Below are 18,002 nucleotides of genomic sequence, written 5' to 3'. Positions count from 1 at the left end.
TATAGAGGTTTATAAAACATGAGGGATATGGATAAGATAAATCGACAAAATCTTTTTTTCCCGGGGTGGGGAGGGCATGGGTTTATGGTGAGAGGGACCTAAGGGGCAATGTTTTCATGGAGAGGGTGGTGTGTGTATGGAATGAGGTGCCAGGGGAAGTGGTGGAGCTGACACAATTGCAGAATTTAAAAGGCATCTGAATGGGTCTTTGAATAGGAAGGGTTTAGAGGGATATGGGCCAAGTGCTGGCAAATGGGACTCGATTAGGTTAGGATATCTGGTCGGCATGGATGAGTTGGACCAAAGGGTCTGTTTCCAAGCTGTATATTTCTCTGACTCTATGATGTGATTAATGATGCCTTCCAACACATGTCCTCCACCTCCAGCACCTCTGCCCTTGAATCCCACCCCTCCAATTGCAACAAGGTCAGAACTTCCCCCATTCTCACCTTCCACCCCACCAACCTCTAGATACATCAAATCATCCTCCAACATTTCCGCCATCTACAAACAGACCCGAGCACAAGGAATATATTTCCCTCCCAACCCATATCTGCGTGCCAGAAAGACCATTCCCTCTGCGACTCCCTTGTTAGATCCACACTCCCCTACCCTCTCCTCCCCTCCCCACCCCCACCAACCCACCCTCCCCTCCCGGCACCTTCCCCTGCCACCGCAAGAAGTGCAAAGCCTGCGTCCACACCTCCCCACCCCCACCCCCCCTCCACTCCCCCCCACCTACATCTAAGGCCTCAAAGGATTCTTCCACATCCAACAGAGATTTCCCTGCACTTTCACACAAGTCATCTACTGTTGCTCCCGATGTGCTCTCCTCTACATTGGGGAGACAGGATGCCAACTTGTTGAACATTTCAGAGAACATCTCTGGGACACACGTACTAAATAACCCCACCGCCTTGTGGCCGAACACTTTAAGTACCACACCCCCCCACCATGTCCTGGGCCGCCTCTACCGCCAAACCCTAACCACCTGGGTCTGGAGGAAGAATGCCTCATCTTCTGTGAACCTTCTGACCATATGGGATCAATGTGGATTTCACCAGATTCCTCATTTCCCCTCCCTCCACTTTATCCTAGATCCAACCTTCCAACTCAGCACTACCCTCTTGAACTGTCCTACTTGTCCATCTTCCTTCCCACCTATCCGCTCCACTCTCCTCTCCAACCTTCATCTACCTATTGCATTCCCAGCTAACTAGCCCCAGCCTCACCCCACCTCCCATTTATCTGTTAGCCCCCTTGGGCCACAAGCCTCATTCCTGATGAAAGGCTGAGACCCGAATAGTCAATTCTCCTGAACTCGATGCTGCCTGACCAGATGTGCTTTTCCAGCTCCACACTCTTGGATTCTGATCACCAGCATCTGCAGTCCTCACTTTCTCCCACCACATTAATTGATGTGAGTTGATTTGTCGTCCACTGTATCTGCGTGTACTGGAAGCTCCATACATACAGAGGACATTGTTCATTACAGACAGAAAGAACATGTACATACTGCACTGTTTCAACTCAACTAAGTAGGTGACAGCCATTCTCTGTTTAATTTCTCAGGCCAATGCCTTGACATATCTGGTAGTTTAAAGCTTGGTGGTTAACTGTCAGTTATCATTCATCATTATAACAGCCCACCAATAAAAGTCCATTTCTGGATTAGTGGTGCTGGAAGAGCACAGCAGTTCAGGTAGCATCCGAGGAGCAGTAAAGTCAATGTTTCGGGCAAAAGCCCTTCATCAGGAATAAAGGCAGAGAGCCTGAAGGGTGGAGAGATAAGCTAGAGGAGGGTGGGGGTGGGGAGAAAGTAGCATAGAGTACAATAGGTGAGTGGGGGAGGGGATAAAGGTGATAGGTCAGAGAGGAGGGTGGAGTGGATAGGTGGAAAAGAAGATAGGCAGGTGGGACAGGTCATGAGGACAGTGCTGAGCTGGAAGTTTGGAACTAGGGTGAGGTGGGGGAAGGGGAAATGAGGAAACTATTGAAGTCCACATTGATGCCCTGGGGTGGAAGTGTTCTGAGGCGGAAGATCTTCCTCCAGGCGTCTGGTGGTGAGGGAGCGGTGGTGAAGGAGACCCAAGACCTCCATGTCCTTGGCAGAGTGGGAGGGGGAGCCCAACAATACCCTTCCACCGACACTCTCATTCGTTTGGCCGAACTGGTCCTCACCCTTAACAATTTCTCCTTCGAATCCTCCTACTTCCTCCAGACCAAAGGGGTAGCCGTGGGCGCACATATGAGCCCCAGCTATGCCTGTCTCTTTGTTGGCCACGTAGAATTACACCGGCACCACTCCCCACCTCTTCCTCCGCTACATTAATTACTGCATTGGCACCACCTCGTGCTCCCGTGAGGAGGTTGAGCAATTCATCAACTTCACCAATATGTTCCACCCTGACCTTAAATTTACCTGGACCATCTCTGACACCTCCCTCCCCTTCCTGGACCTCTCCATCTCCATTAATGACGACCGACTTGACACTGACATTTTTTACAAACCCACCGACTCCCACAGCTACCTGGATTACACCTCTTCCCACCCTACCTCTTGCAAAAATGCCATCCCGTATTCACAATTCTTCCGCCGTATCTGCTCCCAGGAGGACCAGTTCCACCACAGAACACACCAGATGACCTCCTTCTTTTACAGACTGCAATTTCCCTTCCCACGTGGTTAAAGATGCCCTCCAACGCACCTCGTCCACATCCTGCACCTCTGCCCTCAGACCCCACCCCTCCAACCGTAACAAGGACAGGATACCCCTGGTGCTCACCTTGCACCCTACCAACCTTCGCTTAAACCAAATCATCCGCCGACATTTCCGCCACTTCCAAAAAGACCCCACCACCAGGGATATATCTCCCTCCCCACCCCTTTCTGCCTTCCGCAAAGACTGTTCCCTCTGTGACTACCTGGTCAGGTCCACGCCCCCCTACAACCCACCCTCTCATCCTGGCACCTTCCCCTGCCACTGCAGGAATTGCAAAACCTGCGCCCACACCTCCTCCCTCACCTCCATCTAAGGCCCTAAAGGAGCCTTCCACATCCATCAAAGTTTTACCTGCACATCCACCAATATCATTTATTGTATCCGTTGCTCCCAATGCGGTCTCCTCTACATTGGGGAGACTGGATGCCTCCTAGCAGAGCACTTTAGGGAACATCTCCGGGACACCCGCACCAATCAACCAAACCGCCCCGTGGCCCAACATTTCAACTCCCCCTCCCACTCTTCCGAGGACATGGAGGTCTTGGGCCTCCTTCACCGCCGCTCCCTCACCACCAGATGCCTGGAGGAAGAATGCCTCATCTTCCGCCTCGGAACACTTCAACTCCAGGGCATCAATGTGGACTTCAACAGTTTCCTCATTTCCCCTTCCCCCACCTCACCCTAGTTCCAAACTTCCAGCTCAGCACTGCCCCCATGACTTGTTCTACCTGCCTATCTTCTTTTCCACCTATCCACTCCACCCTCCTTCCTGACCTTCATCCCCTCCACCACTTACCTATTGTACTCTATGCTACATTCTCCCCACCCCCACCCTCCTCTAGCTTATCTCTCCACCCTTCAGCCTCTTTGCCTTTATTCCGGATGAAGGGCTTTTGCCCGAAACATCGATTTTACTGCTCCTTGGATGCTGCCTGAACTGCTGTGCTCTTCCAGCACCACTAATCCAGAATCTGGTTTCCAGCATCTGCAGTCATTGTTTTTACCTAATAAAAGTCCATTGTCCAACCAACTGGCATTGTCCCAAAGATGTCTCCCTGTTACTGTGGTATTTCTTGCAAATTGTCCCGATGAGTGCAAAACAAAATACTTCAACAAACTGTGTCTTTCTGTTTAGCCTCCTCAACTCTTCATCTACTCAGGTCAGTATCAGCAATCCACCAACCTCCCCACATTAAGATGTCCCCGCTCTCGGACCACCTCACACACCTTTAGGACTTTGCTTTGGAGCTCTTTGGGTTTAGGGGTATGTCTGGGTGGGCCATGATCAGTCAGGCACTCGGGGCTACAAATATCCAGAGATTTGTGTCCTTGCAGTCCAGATGCTAGTCCGTGGTCAATCCTGCAGTTCAAGTGTAACTCGTCTGAGGATTATAGGTAGGTCAGTCAGGGGGAATCTTGGAGACCTCAGTCCGTGGTCTGGGCCAATTTTTCCTGCAATGGGACAAAAGGAATGATGGAGTAGGATGGAAAAGGATGACCGAGCAAGTAGTAGAGATGCAGGAAATGTAGTGAGGTGTCTTCAGTGAGTAAGAAGGAATAATAATTCAGGAGGATGAAGTGGCTGAGAATCTTTGAGGTGGATAGGATGTACATGATAGTGAGAGTTGTAGTCCATGAACTTTGGTGAACTAAGTGTTGTAGAGGCAGAGTTAGAGTAAGTGGTGCTTCTATGAGTGTGAGGCAGGAGAGTTCAATGTTGTGGAGTAGAGAAGATCATATATGCTCCTCCTTATGCTGCTGGGTATCCCTTTTAACTCGAGACACAGCGCTGACCCAGGCCACTCACTGTCAGTGTCCAGGTTTCTGGTGATGTGGCCTTCTGTGTCTGTGAACTGTAAAAACTGCTTACTTCCTTCCCTCACTCCCCTGTCCACAGGCAACTCCAGGTTCCAGTAATGTGAAACAGGGTGCAAGATTCCCTTTATGTAACATAATGGTCTAGTACCACATGGTGAGTGTCAGCTCATGCCACCTGAAGTGGTACAGAATTGAGCTTTAATTGGGCAGTGTAGCATGAATGCTGACAAGTACCAGCCGTGGAGAGTATTCTCCTGCTGTGGAATTGCCCAAGAGCCCAGTCCTGCACATAATGAGGTGAAAAACAGAAGATTGCAGAAGAAAAGTTGCTTTGAGTGGACCAGGTGCCATGCATCGCACTTGACAAATGGAAAAAAAAGTAAAAATGTGAAAATTCAGCTCTGTGTTTCAATTCTTCTCTCTGTCTGGGCTGGAACATTTTACAGAAACAGATTTGACATTTCATTTCATGGACGATAGTGGCAATTGTAAAAGTATCACTACAAGAACTTTACTAATCCATATTCCTGTTCAGCAACAATTTAAGTGTATTAAAAAGTAAGTTACAGGCTCAGAATTAGTAATTTTCTGAAGCTCAATCAAATTATTGTATCCATTTGTTATGTGTCCTGTGGAAATTGAGATTCTCATATGTCATGGGTGGAGTCTTCCCTGAATGATGTAGGCATTGGTGATTCTGTTGATAAAATAGGATGAGATTAGTAGAAATTAGATTCTTGACTAGAAGAGGGAAAACCTCCAATTCTCCAACCAAGTTTTGAATGGCAAGATGAGAATCGCTTATTGAGCAGTGAGAGTTCTGTTGGTTTCTAGTTGCATGTGTTAGCATGCTAATATTACCTCATCTCACCTCACTGATATACTGCCTTCCATTCTCCCACCCCCAGTAGATACTTTCGCCAATTCATGATCTGGAAGAGTGAGAACCCCATGACTCCAGCTCGCTGCTCTGGACTGCCATCTTGAACCGCAATTCCCAACATCTCAGGGCACTCTCCTTCGGCAGTGACCAACCACACCCACTCATCATAGAGCTTGGGATCTATTGCCCTCACTGCACCCTCCTGTCGTTTCTCCAACACACTTATAATATAGTTCTGAACTTCAATGTGGCACTTTGGGGCACATTGGCACACTTTAGATTAGATTAGATTAGTAGATTACTTACAGCGTGGAAACAGGCCCTTCAGTCCAACAAGTCCACACCGACCCACCGAAGTGCAACCCACCCAGACCCATTCCCCTACATTTACCCCTGCACCTAACACTATGGGCAATTTTAGCATGGCCAATTCACCTAACCTGCACATTTTTGGACTGTGGGAGGAAACCGGAGCACCCAGAGGAAACCCACGCAGACACTGGGAGAATGTGCAAACTCCACACAATCAATTGCCTGAGGCAGAAATTGAACCTGAGCCTCTGGCGCTGAGAGGCAGCAGTGCTAACCACTGTGCCACCGTGCCGCTCTGGTGCAGGGCCAGGCTCCAGACTCTCTGGTTCAACCTGGGCGCATCTTGGGGCTCCTTGCTGGCTCTCTTAGAGCTCATCAGTTAGCATCAACTTGGATGCTCACAACATTCCTGCCTCACTTTTTTGTGCCTTGTCCTCTCAGGCAGGGTTTAAAGACTCACTTCTGTGTTACCCAGTAACTCGAAGCCATGCAGCTCCTCATGGTTGTCAGCATGTTCAGTCAAGAGAATAGATATGTTGTTGTACAGCACTGTGCTATGTGAGTCTCTCACACCCGCACCATGTGCCAGTAGCATACGTGGCAATGTTACTGTGTGTTTCAACCAAAAGGCCATATCTCAAAGTCTAAAGGACATAGTCCTCAGTTAGAGTAGAGGAGATAGCCTTGAGTCAGGAGACCCAGCACAGTAAGTCATCTGCTAACAGTCCAGAGATTTGGACATGGTCAGTCATTTATTTGGGGCAGTCAGAAACCTCTACAGTGTGGGAGTCAGTTCAATGAATGTGGGTTTATATGAGAACGCACTGTGATAGGAAAGATGTGGAAGGCAAATACTGGATTGGAGGCAGCTTGCTGGGATGCAGAAGGGACAATAATTTTGAAGGGGAGAAACAACAAACTGGGGAGTTGATTGGAGGACAGCGTTCCTGTGGGAGATGGGTGGTCATCAATGGTCATACCACCCTGGTTTCGGTGGGGGTGGGCGGGCAGGGGTTCAGTACAGCACAACAGATAATGGGCATTGTGACAACAGTAGCACTCCTTCAGACAGGGCCCTAAGATAGGATGGATCCTATGCAGTTAATTGGCAATATATTTACTGATGCCAACTTGTATCTGTAGTGAACTGTCAGCCATGCCACCTCTGTGCCCTAACAAGTGTTTTGTATACACTGTGAAGACAAACTGCTAATTGGCAGTGGTTGACTGGATGCATTGCCAGGCTTTAAAAAATGGCATTGGTGCCAGGAATCAAGGAGACCTGGATAGTGGTGACTACTCCTACCTCTGACAAGAGAGAAGGCAGGACGAGAATGTTACCTTCGCAGCATGATGCTGTGGTAATGAGATGAGTTTCAGATAATAAAGTGAGAAAACCCATTAAGGCTCCCACAGAGAGAAAGTCTCCATGTCGTACAAGCCAAGGATTGCAGCCCAAACCAAATCAACTTCACTATCCCTACATTCACAACATAGAGAACTTAAAACATTCAATGGCCTTCAAAATTGCTCAATTATTCCGAACCAGCCTAAACAACTACCAGATTTTGGACAGCAAGTTTACACTTTAGAATTAACTATTTATTATTAGTAATGTAACTTTAGCAAAAAACATAGAGCCAATGCTTCCAAATAAACCTGTTGGACTATAACCTGGGGTGTTGTGTGATTTTTAACTTTGTACACCCCAGTCCAACACTGGCATCTCCAAATCAAGACTTTTAAATGTTGTAATTGTACCAGCCTCTACCACTTCTTCTGGTAGCTCATTCCATTCATGCACCACCCTCTGCGTGAAAAATTGTCCCTCAGGTCCTCTCTGAATCTTTCCCCTCTCACCTTAAACTTGGACTCCCTTACCCTCGGAAAAAGGCCTTGACCATTCATCCTCTCCATACCCCTCATGATTTTATAAGCATCTATAAGGTCACCCCTTAACCTCAACACTCCAGGGAAAATAGCCCCAGCCTATTCAGCCTCTCCCTATAACTCAAACCTTTGAATCCTGGCAACATTCTTGTAAATCTTTTCTGAACCCGTTGAAGTTTCATAATATCCTTCCTAAAGCAGGGAGATCAGAATTGAACACAGTGTTCTAAAAGTGGCCAAATGGACAACAAGGATCCTGAATCAACATCTATAATCGAAGTCCAATCTTCTTCGATCACAAACTTCCATTCTCACACTGACAGTCAGACACAGTTAAGGGATAAATTTATAAAAACTGCATTAAGTTGTCCATTTGATAAGCATTTCAATGATAAATACTAGGCCTTTAGGAAATCCTTACATGATGTGTTATATTATAGGCTCATAGGATTGTGTCTCTTGCTTGATTTCCAAAGTCACTGGTCAATGCAACCAGCTTCCACAGACATCTGGGGCATTTCACTTACTTATTAAAACTGGAATTCTTTTCTCAGAATTTTTAACAAATTGATAACAGCAGAATAACTCAAGACAGCAAAACCAACAAACAGCTTCCTAGTCTGGCAGTTTCTAAAGCAAAACTGCCTGCTGCCCAAAGCCCCACTGAGAGCTTGTTCAGTCTTTGATTTTAGTTTTTCAATATTTTCTGCGGTTGGCTAGTCAGCACCAGTCCTCCCTTGATTGGGTGCAGAATTGATCAATCAGCTGCCAGTCCTTGAGCATAACAGCATCTTGGTACTGCTCTGTCTGTAGTGTCATTCCAGCAGTAATTAATTAGCATTATCTTTCCAGACCAGTTCCCATCAGCAAACATCAGTCTTTTGGTCTCTTCCCAAAAATTAAAGAAAAATAGTGATGATCTCACATGGAACTTGCAAGACTGACACCTAACAACATTCAGCTCCATCATCCAGAGCTGCTGCAATTTCCATCCTGTGCACTTGCCCTACACTATCTGAGCTGGTTTCTCCTTTTTGTGTATACTTTATATACCCATGCAGTGGTTTGGTTACTTATTGTAACTAGTTATTGGTTAATGATTGCTGGGGGTGAAGAAGAGAAGGTTATTCTAAGCTCTTAAAGTATTTGGTATGAAATTATTGTAAAGATTAACTTTTTAATTCACTTTATTTGTGATTGTGGATTTAACAGGAAAACAGAGACTGAGGAAGGAATAGCTATACACTTAAAGCAAGTTACTGAAAGCCTTTGTAAGTTGTGTTTATACTGTTGCTGGGGGAATGTGTAACAGGGCTGAAAATGTGTTGCTGGAAAAGCGCAGCAGGTCAGGCAGCATCCAAGGAACAGGAGAATCGACGTTTCGGGCATCAGCCCTTCAGGATTCCTGAAGAAGGGCTGATGCCTGAAACGTCGATTCTCTTGTTCCTTGGATGCTGCCTGACCTGCTGCGCTTTTCCAGCAACACATTTTCAGCTCTGATCTCTGCAGTCCTCACTTTCTCCTCGAATGTGTAACAGGGGACAGCATGCCTCCAGCTTGTGTATACAAAGTGAGGTTCAACTGGCAACAGATTGCTGATTGGTTTGTGAAGCTGTGACCAGTTGTGGATGACAAAGACCACCAACCTGACATCAACTATCTTAGATTGGCTTAGAATCATAGAGTACAGAAGAGGCTCTTCGGCCCATCAAGCCAAAAGTGCTAATGGGTAGCTGAACAACTTGTAGCTGTGAGCCAACACTGAAAGAAGGCTTTAGAATGCTTAAGCTAATTGGCATCTCTCTCCAATAAAATACTTCAAGTCTGAAGAAAGCCGGTTCATTATCTCCCACCAGTTGCTATAAGCTGTTGTTTTCAAATCAATAAGGCGGAGACTTTAAAATTTGTGAACCAGCCACTCTGTGTCTCCTGTGAGGATTTGGGAAACCGAAGGAATCCCTCCATTGAAGGGGTTTCACAGAATAACTGGCACCATTGTACTGCTTCCCCAGTATTTTTCCGTCCACTCAACACCAATTTTCTTTTGTTCAATTTTGTCATTCTGTATTTGTGTGTAGGGGATTTTAGAAGGGATCCAGAGCTTTAACGATCAGCGTTGTATGTTGACAGTTCAAAGTTGTTTACCTGTGGTTAGAATCTATTTATTTGTAGTAAATAGTAATTCTTGTACAGATCCTGGTCCATATTTAAGACCATAAGACATAGGAGCGGAAGTAAGGCCATTCGGCCCATCGAGTCCACTCCGCCATTCAATCATGGCTGATGGGCATTTCAACTCCACTTACCCGCATTCTCCCCGTAGCCCTTAATTCCTTGTGACATCAAGAATTTATCAATCTCTGCCTTGAAGACATTTAGCATCCCAGCCTCCACTACACTCTGCGGCAATGAATTCCACAGGCCCACCACTCCCTGCCTGAAGAAATGTCTCCGCATTTCTGTTCTGAATTTACCCCCTCTAATTCTAAGGCTGTGTCCATGGGTCCTAGTCTCCTCGCCTAATGGAAACAATTTCCTCGCGTCCACCCTTTCCAAGCCATGTATTATCTTGTAAGTTTCTATTCGATCTCCCCTTAATCTTCTAAACTCCAATGAATACAATCCCAGGATCCTCAGCTGTTCCTCTTATGTTAGACCTACCATTCCAGGGATCATCCGTGTGAATCTCCACTGGACACGCTCCAGTGCCAGTATGTCCTTCCTGAGGTGTGGGGACCAAACTGGACACAGTACTCCAAATGGGGCCTAACCAGAGCTTTATGAAGTCTCAGTAGCACAACACTGCTTTTATATTTTATATTATATTTACTGTTAGCCTGAGTCTATCTAGCAGGTAATTTGGGCATCTTGTATACTTGGATAAAATGGTTAACTTTGTGATGACTTTGGGAATAGCAGGGCTTGACTTTTCAAAAAATTCATGCATGGGATGAGGGCATCACTGGCTAGGCCAGCACTAATTGCTCAGAGGCTAATTAAGAGTCGACCACATTGCTGTGGGTCTGGAGTCACATGAAGGCCAGACCAGATAAGGATGGTAGTTTCCTTCCTAAAGGGCATTAGTGATACAGATGGGTTTTTCCAATAATCGTCAATGGATTTGTGGTTGTCATTAGACTATTAATTCCAGATTAATTTATTGGATTCAAATTCCACCATGTACCATGGTAGGATTTGAACCTGGGTTCCTTGGGTCTCTGCATTAACAGTCCAGTGATAATGTCACAAGGCCATCACCTTCCCTGCATATATATCCTGTGAGTGAGGCATGACACAGTTTGGGTATGCTTGGATGCAGTTTGGAAGAAACACAAACCAAATGGTGTTCTTCCTCCTGCAGCAAACATAAGGTGGGATATCAAAAGTAATATCTTGGTGAACCGCACTGAAAATTTGTATAATCCTACTTTATTACAGTGACAGCCACACCAGGGAGTTCCCTTGTTCTGCTACATTTGTACCCACTAAGATTTAATCTCGTATCCAGTAAAGGGTTCATGTTATGCAGGAGATTTTGGTGAAGCATAAAATTAGTTGCTTTCCTAAAGTCTAGTTTCTGTATATCCATTTGTGCTTTAGGCTACTGTCAAAGTCATGCATGGCCTCTTGCATAGTATACATAAGTTGCTGTCACAGGATTGTGCTTTCAGGAATCCTTGCTGACTTATTTTCAGGATGTTATGTTCTTCAACATAGTTTACGATGTGGATGGAAATTAAACTCTCTAATACTTTACAGGAACCTGAAATGAATGGGATTAGTATTTAATTAGCAGAAAGTGATGGGTTGCCTTTTGTCAAGATAAGACAGATGGTAGTGTACAGGGTTAATACACAGATTTGTAAATAGTAAGCTACATCAGTCAGTACGTAAGAGGCTACGTGATCGAGAGACTTTGAAGAGCTATACTACAGTGCTAAGTCTAATCTTCTGAAGACCTTAAACTTGAGCAGTTTCCTTTGGCTTATTAAGCACCCAAGCTTTTCCAAGATTACCACCACAATAATCGAGTTAGCAGTAAACCAATCTTTGGTAACCACCGCACCCCACCCTCCATACCTTTACTGATAAGTTGCATAGTCCAGTATTTGTTGGTGCTAACTCTTCGACACAATCTTTCATTAAACACACTGATGTTTTATCAGGTCCTCATGATCTATTCCCTTTGGAGTTTTAATAATCCAGTAATACCTCTGCTAAAGGCTAATATTGTTGTGCAAGGTGGCAGGGGTGGGGAAGGATGTAGTGGATTGTTGATTGAACTGTGATCTGGCCATTCACGGTTGTTGCATTCCTGTAACTATCAGATGAGTCCTTGTACTGTTTGCAATGGGAATGTTTGAAAACAATCTATTGTGCATAACAAATAACCAGAACTTTTGGGATTGTGATGTTTGGTATTTATTGTATCTTGGATGTGTACGTTTTGAGTTTTGTCCAGCTCCCATTCAGTATTATTTTGAAGCTTGCGGAAAACTTTTCAGTGTTTATTTTCTCTTTTTTTGGCTGAATTATAGACTTTTGCATTTGTCTTATATCTGAATAGGCTGGAACTTAATATTTTGTCCCATCTATGTGGCAGGTGAACTGTGTGACTCAACCTTCACAGATTCCAGTATAGCAGTAAAATGTGGCACACTGCAATGTACATTCACATTACAATTAGTTCCCAGCTCTTTACAAATAATAATGCTTTGTTTTACTTGGAATGTGGGATCTGACAGCATTTATGGTGGCGTTTGGTAGGGTGTCCAGTCCACATCTAAGCATCTGCCTTCAACTCTCTTGCATCACTGACAAATCTTCCTTGCTATAGGAGTACGCTTAGCCTTTTCAAATTAACCATAACATTTTCTTTTTGATTTGACTGCTGGTTATTCACTCATGCCAGGTTTGGATCATTTCAGTACTTTTAACACAAGCTGGTCAGAATGTGAGCTGTTTGGTCTCCAGCATGTGGATACTTGAGTATGTTGCCAATTGTAAAAAATATGGCTGCAGAGTGATAATAAATCTCACACAATCCAGTTGTTCCATTGCCCAGGATGACAAATAAGGCAGGCGTTCGTTACCAGGGGGACATCTCCATGTTGAGGTGGGAACAATTCAGGCCGGAACCAAGTGTCGGGGTTTCCTATGAGTTGGGTTTGGGGAGATGTTTGAGGCGGTGCACCATGGCCGGTTTCGTGCTGAAGAACCGCAGGACGACTCTGGAAAGAGCCGAAAAGTTCATCTCCGCCGAATATTTCACCGACATCAACCTGCGGGGCCGGTGAGTGAACAGCGTCGGCCGCCCGGGGACTGGGCTCCGACAAACCGGCTCCTTATACCCGACCGGGGACAGGGACAAATGAAGGGGCCGAATCGACCCAGTCCGTCCCGACCAAAAAACAATCCACGACAACCAGCTACACCCCCCCCCCTCAACAGACCCACAAATACCCCCCCCCCCAACAGACCCACAAATACACCCCCCCCACACACACACCCACAAATACACCCCCCCAACAGACCCACAAATACACCCCCTCAACAGACCCACAAATACACCCCCCCAACAGACCCACAAATACACCCCCCCAACAGACCCACAAATACACCCCCCCCACACACACACCCACAAATACACCCCCCCAACAGACCCACAAATACACCCCCCCAACAGACCCACAAATACACCCCCCCCACACACACACCCACAAATACACCCCCCCAACAGACCCACAAATACACCCCCCCAACAGACCCACAAATACACCCCCCCAACAGACCCACAAATACCCCCCCCCCCAACAGACCCACAAATACACCCCCCCACACACACACCCACAAATACACCCCCTCAACAGACCCACAAATACACCCCCTCAACAGACCCACAAATACACCCCCCCAACAGACCCACAAATACACCCCCCCAACAGACCCACAAATACACCCCCCCAACAGACCCACAAATACACCCCCTCAACAGACCCACAAATACACCCCCCCAACAGACCCACAAATACACCCCCTCAACAGACCCACAAATACACCCCCTCAACAGACCCACAAATACACCCCCCCCCAACAGACCCACAAATACACCCCCCCACACACACACCCACAAATACACCCCCTCAACAGACCCACAAATACACCCCCCCCAACAGACCCACAAATACACCCCCTCAACAGACCCACAAATACACCCCCCCCAACAGACCCACAAATACACCCCCTCAACAGACCCACAAATACACCCCCTCAACAGACCCACAAATACACCCCCCCCACACACACACCCACAAATACACCCCCTCAACAGACCCACAAATACACCCCCCCAACAGACCCACAAATACACCCCCTCAACAGACCCACAAATACACCCCCCCAACAGACCCACAAATACACCCCCCCACACACACACCCACAAATACACCCCCTCAACAGACCCACAAATACACCCCCCCAACAGACCCACAAATACACCCCCCCACACACACACCCACAAATACACCCCCTCAACAGACCCACAAATACACCCCCCCAACAGACCCACAAATACACCCCCCACACACACACCCACAAATACACCCCCCCCAACAGACCCACAAATACACCCCCTCAACAGACCCACAAATACACCCCCCCAACAGACCCACAAATACACCCCCCCAACAGACCCACAAATACAACCCCCACACACACACCCACAAATACACCCCCTCAACAGACCCACAAATACACCCCCCCAACAGACCCACAAATACACCCCCCCAACAGACCCACAAATACACCCCCCCACACACACACCCACAAATACACCCCCTCAACAGACCCACAAATACACCCCCCCAACAGACCCACAAATACACCCCCCCAACAGACCCACAAATACACCCCCCCACACACACACCCACAAATACACCCCCTCAACAGACCCACAAATACACCCCCTCAACAGACCCACAAATACACCCCCCCAACAGACCCACAAATACACCCCCCCAACAGACCCACAAATACACCCCCTCAACAGACCCACAAATACACCCCCCCAACAGACCCACAAATACACCCCCCCACACACACACACACAAATACACCCCCTCAACAGACCCACAAATACACCCCCCCAACAGACCCACAAATACACCCCCCCCACACACACACCCACAAATACACCCCCTCAACAGACCCACAAATACACCCCCCACACACACACCCACAAATACACCCCCCTCAACAGACCCACAAATACACCCCCTCAACAGACCCACAAATACACCCCCCCAACAGACCCACAAATACACCCCCCCAACAGACCCACAAGTACAGACCCACAAATACACCCCCCCACACACACACATACACCACCCCCCACACACCCCCCAACAGACCCACAAATATACCCCCCTCACACACACCCACAAATACACCCCCCAACAGACCCACAAATACACCCCCCTCTCACACACACACACACACACCACCCCCCCCCACACACACACAAATACGCCCCCCTCACACACGCACAAATACGCCACCCCACAGACCCACAAATACACCCCCCTCACACACGCACAAATACGCCCCCCCACAGACCCACAAATACACCCCCCTCTCTCACACACAAATACACCCCCCACAGACCCACAAATACACCCCCCTCACACACGCACAAATACGCCCCCCCACAGACCTACAAATACACCCCCCCACACACCCACAAATACACCCCCCTCACACACACACACCCACAAATACACCCCCTACAAATACACCCCCACAAATACACCCCCCACACACACACCCACAAACACCACCCACACACCATCCCCCACAGACCCGCAATACACCCCCCCCACAGACCCACAAATACACCACCCCACACACACCCACGAATACAACCCCCCACACACACCCACAAATACAACCCCCCACACACACCCACAAATACACCCCCCCACACACACCCACAAATACACCCCCCCACACACACCCACAAATACACCCCCCCACACACCCCCACAAATACAGCCCCCACACACCCCCACAAATACAGCCCCCACACACACACACCCACAAACACCACCCACACACACCACCCACACACCATCCCCCACTGACCCACAAATACACCCCCCCACACACACCCACAAATACACCCCCCCACACACCCCCACAAATACAGCCCCCACACACCCCCACACACCCCCACAAATACAGCCCCCACACACACACCCACAAACACCACCCACACACCATCCCCCACAGACCCGCAAATACACCACCCCACACACACCCACGAATACAACCCCCCCACACACCCACGAATACAACCCCCCCCACACACCCACAAATACACCCCCCACACACCCCCACAAATACAGCCCCCCCACACACACTTACAAACACCACCCACACACCATCCCCCACAGACCCGCAAATACACCCCCCCACAGACCCCCACAAATACAGCCCCCACACACACACCCACAAACACCACCCATACACCATCCCCCCACAAACACCCCCCCACACTCTTTCCCCCCCCCCACCACCACCACACTAACCCCCCACGCCCCCCCCCCCCCACAAATACGCACCCCCACACACCCCCACAAATACGCACCCCCACAAATACATCCCCCACACACTCCACCCCACACTCACACAAATACACCCCCCACACACACACACACCCACAAATACACCCCCTCAGACACACAAATACACCCCCCTGCACGCACCCGCAAATACGCCCCCCCCCCCTCCGGCACGGACCCACAAATACACCCCCCCACACACACATATACACCCCCCCACACACACCCACAAATACACCCCCCCACCAAGACCCACACACACCCACAAATACACCCCCCCACACAGATCCCTCCCTCTCACTACACACACACACCCCCATGCAGACCCCCCCCACACACTCACAAATACACCTCCCACACAGACCCCCACACACACCCACAAATACATCCCCCCACACACCCACAAATTGACAAATACACCCCCCCATACAGACCCCCACAAATACCTCCCCCACAAATACACCCCCCGACACACACCCACAAATACACCCCTCCACACACTCCCCCACAAATACACCCCCACACACACCCACAAATACAACCCCACTCACACCCACAAATACAACCTCCACATATACACCCCCCACACATCCACATATACACCCCCCACACATCCACATATACACCCCCCACACATACACCCCCCACACAGACCCCCACACCCACAAATACATCCCCCCCACACAAATACACTCCCCACACACGAACACACAAATACACCTCCCACACATAAATACATTCCCCCCCCCCCACACACCCACAAATACACCCCCCACACAGAACCATAAATCCCCCCCCCAAAGACCCCCCCACACAACCCACAAATACACCCCCCCACATACAACCGCAAATACCCCCCTCACAGACCCCCCACACACACACCCACAAATACAGCCCCCACACACAGACCCTCCACACACAACCACACATACACCCCCACAGACTGCCCACCATCCCCCACAAATATACCCCCCACAGACTGCCAACGCACACCCACAAATACACCCCTCACAGACACCCCACATACACACCCACAAATACACCCCCACAGATCCCCCACACTCTCACCCACATATACACCCCTACAGACCCCCCCCACACTCACATATACACCCCCACACGCACCCACAAATACACTCCCCCACAGATCACCCCAAACACCCACAAATACACCCCCACACACAGACCCTCCACACACAACCACACATACATCCACCACTGACCCCCCGACACACACCCACAAATACACCCTCCACAGACTGCTCTCACACACCCACAAATACACCCCTCACAGACACCCCACACACACACACCCACAAATACAACCCCCACAGATCCCCCACACACACCCACATATACACCCCCACACACCCACAAATACACCCCCCCACACACACACGCACTCACAAATACACCCCCACACAATGCCTCCCCCCCCACACTGACAAATACACCCCCCACACACACAAACCCCCCCCCACTCCACCCATACCCATGGATACACCACCCCCCCTCACACACACAAATACCCCCCGCCACCACACACACACACACACAAATATACCCCCCCACAAATACACCACCCCACACAGACCCCCACAAATTCACCTCCCCCCCACAAATACACTCCCCCACACACACACCCACAAATACACCTTTTACAGATACCCCATACACACCCACAAATACAACCTCCACAGATTCTCCCCACACACCCCCACATGTTCACCCCCCACACACACCCACAAATACACCGCC

The 18,002-nt window shown here is 48.7% G+C and overlaps 1 protein-coding gene across 2 annotated transcripts in view; it reads left to right on the top strand.

Annotated features, from left to right (window-relative positions):
• Positions 1–12,761: 12,761 nt before the first annotated feature.
• The window catches only part of man2c1 (mannosidase, alpha, class 2C, member 1), a 130,183-nt gene continuing 124,942 nt past the window's right edge, over positions 12,762–18,002 (top strand). The window contains exon 1 of one of the 2 annotated variants that reach the window (XM_072553207.1): positions 12,762–12,919. In XM_072553207.1, coding sequence (XP_072409308.1) covers positions 12,822–12,919 — 98 coding nt within the window. In that variant the 5' untranslated portion in view covers positions 12,762–12,821. The remainder of the gene's footprint in view (positions 12,920–18,002) is intronic. The other variant, XM_072553208.1, reaches the window with a different exon arrangement.

This window comes from Chiloscyllium punctatum, chromosome 33 (assembly GCF_047496795.1).
Source record: "Chiloscyllium punctatum isolate Juve2018m chromosome 33, sChiPun1.3, whole genome shotgun sequence".
NCBI classification, from domain to species: Eukaryota; Metazoa; Chordata; class Chondrichthyes; order Orectolobiformes; family Hemiscylliidae; genus Chiloscyllium; species Chiloscyllium punctatum.
The sequence above is the reverse complement of the archived record's forward strand: the minus strand, read 5'-3'. Positions and strand labels throughout refer to the sequence as shown.